The 6,353-nt window shown below is 41.2% G+C and overlaps 1 protein-coding gene across 2 annotated transcripts in view; it reads right to left on the minus strand.

Moving 5' to 3' along the window:
• LOC129845651 (zinc finger protein 70-like) overlaps window positions 1–2,512 on the minus strand; it is a 39,454-nt gene extending 36,942 nt beyond the window's left edge. Inside the window, exon 1 of one of the 2 annotated variants that reach the window (XM_055913515.1) lies at window positions 1,564–2,496. In XM_055913515.1, the coding sequence (XP_055769490.1) occupies window positions 1,564–1,926 (363 nt within the window). In that variant the 5' untranslated portion in view covers window positions 1,927–2,496. Of the gene's footprint in view, window positions 1–1,563 lie in introns of both variants that reach the window. The other variant, XM_055913517.1, reaches the window with a different exon arrangement.
• Between the last annotated feature and the right edge of the window lie 3,841 nt (window positions 2,513–6,353).

Here is a 6,353-nt window from a genome sequence, read left to right on the forward strand (position 1 = left end):
GTTAGATGCACTATTGTAAAGTGGTTGTTCCACTGGATATCATAAGGTGAATGCACCAATTTGTAAGTCGCTCTGGATAAGAGCGTCTGCTAAATGACTTAAATGTAAATGTAAATGAGAGCAAAGTGTGAAACAGGGGAGACAGATGGACATCTGTGGATTAGATGAAGGAGGGGTTGAGGTCAGGACAGATTCTCATCAGGGAGACGAAGGTTTGGTATCCTGTTACCCTCTTTACTCTCTTCCTGTGGAACCATAAGATGTAAGGATTGGAGAGAAGGAGGAGTGTCTTAAGTGGGATATTTATCTGGATGGAACAAATGTTGGGTTGTCTGAATTACAGATGTACAGAACCTTTGGGAATAATTAAACTTGGTTAAAGCTTCTCTAGTGTCCGTGAGTTATTTACTGTGAAAAAAAAGAACCAAACAACATCAACAACATAGGAATCACTACAAACAATTGCATGACCTCTTACATAGCACATTAGGCCCAGACTTTTGGAACTTTGGTTTTCCTAGATATGGCTACTATATTGTGATCACTACATCCAATGAATCTGGATACTGCTTTCAAACACATTTCTGCAGCATTAGTAAAGATATGATCAAAATATGTTGATGATTTCATTTCTGTACTGTTTGTAACTACCCTGGTAGGTTGATTGATAACCTGATCAAGGTTGCAGGCACTGGTTACAGTTTGAAGCTTTCTCTTGAGTGGGCAGCCTGATCACAGCTTTCCTCCAGTATTAGTTAATTAATTACCAGTGTCTGGAGTTTAGTTTGCCTGTTCTACAGTCTTGTAAAGATAGGGGTGTTGACTGGGACAGGCAATGTAACATCCATAATGTTTTAAGAAAAAGTTTTTGTAAAATTTGCACCTTACAACGCATCATTGAAACTTTCTCTCCAAAGCTAACTTTCATCAAGGTTTTATATGGTCTATTGGTTTCTCTCTTTTCATTGGCAGAATCCTTTTTCAGTGTTATGATATTCATAACATCCATATCCACCAGTCTATCTTCATGTCAAGATACCAGTCTATCTTCCTGTCAACTAACAGAACTCTGCTGGTTGTCCTGGTAACAGATACCAGTCTATCTTCCTGTCAACTAACAGAACTCTGCTGGTTGTCCTGGAAACAGATACCAGTCTATCTTCATGTCAACTAACAGACCTCTACTGGTTGTCCTGGTAACAGATACCAGTGGGCAGATCTATTTTATTTGTTCAAACTTCAGCACTTACTTTGATGAGTCAAATCTGATCCTTTCTTCTCTCCTCCTCCTCTCACAGTTCCACTCAGCCCCATTGTTTTCCTGCAGTCCACCAGCAGCACAGACAACCTCTTCATACCCAGCAGTAAGGTGCTACCGGGAGAGGCACGACACGGGGACTCCGGGAGGGAGGAAGGGCTAGCGTTGTCAAGTAACCATAAAGAGGGGACACAGACACATATCATTATGGATGCTGATGTCACTGTTGTCATGAAGTGTCTTTACAGACACCCAGCCCAGACCCAGATAGAGCAGGCTGTATGCTAGACCAGACCAAGCTGTACCATCTGGTGTTCTGATCTGGAGAGACTCTTCTCTGCCTCGTCAGCATCAGGATGTTGTTGAGGCTCCCCAGAGGATCCACGATAGTCATGTCTCTCTCCTGTGTTAATGAGGACATCAAACAGATGGTAAACGTATGACCATCTATTGCGATCACAGAGTCTTACAAGAGGCATGAATATGTCTAAAATGGCCACTTTCATCATGATTTTGTAAAATATTCTTTGTGATGCAAATGTAAAAGGTTGTTCCACGAAATGGGTTCCTTTTGCATTCCTTTGATATTTTATGTAGAAATTATGCACCAGAATTGGATTGTAAAATCCTGTTATACAAGATGAAGTGCGCTTTAATATAGACCACATGGAGAATAAAATAAATAGATTAAAACATATATATATGTACCAATGGCAGAACTGAACAACATATTCAAGTGTAGAACTTCAGTAGAATCCCCCTTTAAAACCCCACAGTTCAACAACTGCTGTTTGTGCCCCTGTTTTTAAGACAGTACTCACTGATGGTAATCGGATATTCTGACTCCTCCTCCTCCCTTTTCACTCCTAAAACGTCTTCCTCCTCCTCTTTTATTGAGATAGCCTCCTCTTCCTCTTTTACTCCAAAAGGTTCTTCCTCGTCTTTCACTACATTCTCCTCCTTCAATGTTACGGAATCTTCCTCCTTTTTCATTCTGAAAGCTTCTTCCTCTCCTTTCACCAGAACTTATTTTCTCCGTCTAGTTTAGTGAGTTTATGCTCTGGGCGATTCGCCTAGTGCAGTATGAAGTTAACACATTTGCTAATTTAAGAAGCAAATTACGTTAAAATGAACTAGTAGATACGTAAACAGAATTGTGTTCTAAACACCAAGATTAATTTACACAAGATTAGTCTAAAGCGCTCAAATGCTCCGGTCTTATGTTCGTTAGCAAACCACCGCGTTGGTTGAATCAGAGGCTTTTTGTCGCTGTTGAAGAAGCCTCCCGCCCCGTCCATTACATTATACGTCACGCAAGAAGCGTTACCTGAAATACTCACATTGCCATCTGCTGACTGGAGTGGGTAACACAGATTGGAACTAAAATAAAGCAATGTCAAAAAAAGTAATTTAAAAACAACCAGATGTTATGTTAACTTACTTCTTACAGCCAATACTTTCCTCCAGGGCTGACCTGCCCATTAGGTGACAGATTGAAGAGGGCGACATTAGCTTGGAATATGCCATCCTCGTCAAATTGACCAAGGCTCATCGCTAACAACACCTCACATAATTCTGCCCAAAACAATGAAAACTTCTCCCACCCAGTGGCATATGGGATATTTAGGTGAGTGTTGGTGTTAGCACATAAAGCAATGCCCACTTTGCAAAAGGAAACATGGACAGATAGGACTCTACCTGTGTAGAGCACATGCCCCTTTACCCTTCCAGGCTTTAAAGTGCCCTTTTGGTTGATGGTATAATTTGTATTCATTTTTTGTCATAGTTATTCTGAACCCACTGCCTGCAAGTCGTCTAAATTAGCCTAAGTGATTTGTATTTTCCTTCAACTTTCTGAAGAGGAAACAGCCAGGAAATGCCCCTGTCTGAGTGCATTTGTCTACCACTATGTGTAGCTGTTAGCGATGATGCTAATGACAACCATCTTCTGGTTGATAGAAAAGCTTTCCCCAAAACCTTGTCAATTAAATGTTCACTACAAAGTAGTCTATGCCTACCTGGCAGAATGATATCATGATTATTTGCATCAATCCAGTTGTGATTTGTTCAGCAAACTCTGCAATCACATGTGTGCTACAGAGACACCACTAACCAAGCAAGACTCTTGCTGGTGCCACTTGAATTAAAGGATATCTACACACAAAAATGAAAATGTCTTAGATTTTTCTCAGACTACAAAAGTGGTCTCCTTTTGTTGTTTTTTTATTAACAATGTGATTTTGAGAGCGAAAAACTGAAAAACAGAAACAAATCAGAAACCTGGAAAATAACTAAACGGAGAAAACGGAATTTAAGAAAATATATTAAATATTCTATTGATTTTCTCTCATTATGTCACACCAGACTTCGCTTTGGCTCCCCCTCCTGTCCAGTCTAGGCGTTCAGCGTTGCCGGCCTTCTAGCTGCTGCCGAACCTACTGCTGTCAAACGCCCTTCACTCATCAACCCCCGGCCTTCTAGCTGCTGCCGAACCTACTGCTGTCAAACGCCCTTCACTCATCAACCCCTGGACTTGTCTCGTCATCATTACACACACCTGGTTCCAATCGCCCCTCTATCACTGTATATATACACTCCCTCTGACATTTTGTCTTTTGTCGGTCATTGTAAATGTTACTTGTTTTCCTGAGAGGAATCTCTCCGATTATTTCCTGAGTACTTTATATAGTTCACCCTGTGCCTTTTTGTTAATGAAGATATAATTTGAGTACAACCACGTTTGGGTTTTGTTCCGCTTTGATCTGTTGGTGCTGAAATAAATTCAGTCTTTCCAAACCTGAGACTGCATCCTTCCTACTCCTCTCTACACCAGTAACACATTATCTAGGAGAGTGTAGAGCAGTGTTAACCAATCCTACTCCTCTCTACACCAGTAACACATTATCTAGGAGAGTGTAGAGCAGTGTTAACCAATCCTGCTCCTCTCTACACCAGTAACACATTATCTAGGATAGTGTAGAGCAGTGTTAACCAATCCTGGTCCTCTCTACACCAGTAACACATTATCTAGGAGAGTGTAGAGCAGTGTTAACCAATCCTACTCCTCTCTACACCAGTAACACATTATCTAGGAGAGTGTAGAGCAGTGTTAACCAATCCTACTCCTCTCTACACCAGTAACACATTATCTAGGATAGTGTAGAGCAGTGTTAACCAATCCTGGTCCTCCACTACCCCCAACAGTAACACATTATCTAGGAGAGTGTAAAGCAGTGTTAACCAATCTTACTCCTCTCTACACCAGTAACACATTATCTAGGAGAGTGTAGAGCAGTGTTAACCAATCCTACTCCTCTCTACAACAGTAACACATTATCTAGGATAGTGTAGAGCAGTGTTAACCAATCCTGGTCCTCTCTACACCAGTAACACATTATCTAGGAGAGTGTAGAGCAGTGTTAACCAATCCTACTCCTCTCTACACCAGTAACACATTATCTAGGAGAGTGTAGAGCAGTGTTAACCAATCCTACTCCTCTCTACACCAGTAACACATTATCTAGGAGAGTGTAGAGCAGTGTTTCCCAATCCTGGTCCTCCACTACCCCCAACAGTAACACATTATCTAGGAGAGTGTAAAGCAGTGTTTCCCAATCCTGGTCCTCCAGTACCCCCAACAGTAACACATTATCTAGGAGAGTGTAAAGCAGTGTTTCCCAATGCTGGTCCTCCAGTACCCCCAACAGTACACATTTTTACTGTTGTAGAGTAACAGCTGTATCCTGAAGTGACCTTTAACCTCCCTGCTCCTTAATACTTCATCCATTGGATCAAAGCTTCAGCCAAGTAGGATACATGATAGTGACAACACATGGAGTAGGGTTTGATAGAGACAACACATGGAGTAGGGTTGGATATAGTCATGGTAGGATACATGATAGTGACAACACATGGAGTAGGGTTGGATATAGTCATGGTAGGATACATGATAGAGGCAACACATGGAGTAGGGTTTGATATAGTCATGGTAGGATACATGATAGTGGCAACACATGGAGTAGGGTTGGATATAGTCATGGTAGGATACATGATAGTGGCAACACATGGAGTAGGGTTGGATATAGTCATGGTAGGATACATGATAGTGGCAACACATGGAGTAGGGTTGGATATAGTCATGGTAGGATACATGATAGTGACAACACATGGAGTAGGGTTTGATATAGTCATGGTAGGATACATGATAGTGACAATACATGGAGTAGGGTTGGATATAGTCATGGTAGGATACATGATAGTGACAACACATGGAGTAGGGTTGGATATAGTCATGGTAGGATACATGATAGTGACAACACATGGAGTAGGGTTGGATATAGTCATGGTAGGATACATGATAGTGACAACACATGGAGTAGGGTTGGATATAGTCATGGTAGGATACATGATAGTGACAACACATGGAGTTGGGTTGGATATAGTCATGGTAGGATACATGATAGTGACAACACATGGAGTTGGGTTGGATATAGTCATGGTAGGATACATGATAGTGACAACACATGGAGTAGGGTTGGATATAGTCATGGTAGGATACATGATAGTGGCAACACATGGAGTTGGGTTGGATATAGTCATGGTAGGATACATGATAGTGGCAACACATGGAGTAGGGTTGGATATAGTCATGGTAGGATACATGATAGAGGCAACACATGGAGTAGGGTTGGATATAGTCATGGTTAACAAAATACTTTACTCAACATATTGTGCAGCTTTCTGTCGCAGGATCTTTTTATGGGGGGGTGCCCTTTGTTGTTTACACATCACACACATGGTTATGGGCTTTAAAAAAGAAGACACCAGTACCATGTCAGATACAGTTTAAATGTACACATATTTGAGTTTACATCCCAATATGACACTTCATCACAGAAGACTGAATGTAACAAAACTACTATTGTGTTTATTGAGCTGTACACTGAGATGCTCAGTTGGTCAACATTCCCCTCCAGTGATGCCCCAACATCTTGTCAACATGTGCCCCAAAAATGGATCAGATATCTAATACCAGTCTATCTTTATAGACATGTATCCACAACAAGGCTTAGGCCTCTCATATAGTCTGCAAAAA

Source organism: Salvelinus fontinalis, unplaced genomic scaffold (genome assembly GCF_029448725.1).
Source record: "Salvelinus fontinalis isolate EN_2023a unplaced genomic scaffold, ASM2944872v1 scaffold_0332, whole genome shotgun sequence".
NCBI classification, from domain to species: domain Eukaryota; kingdom Metazoa; phylum Chordata; class Actinopteri; order Salmoniformes; family Salmonidae; genus Salvelinus; species Salvelinus fontinalis.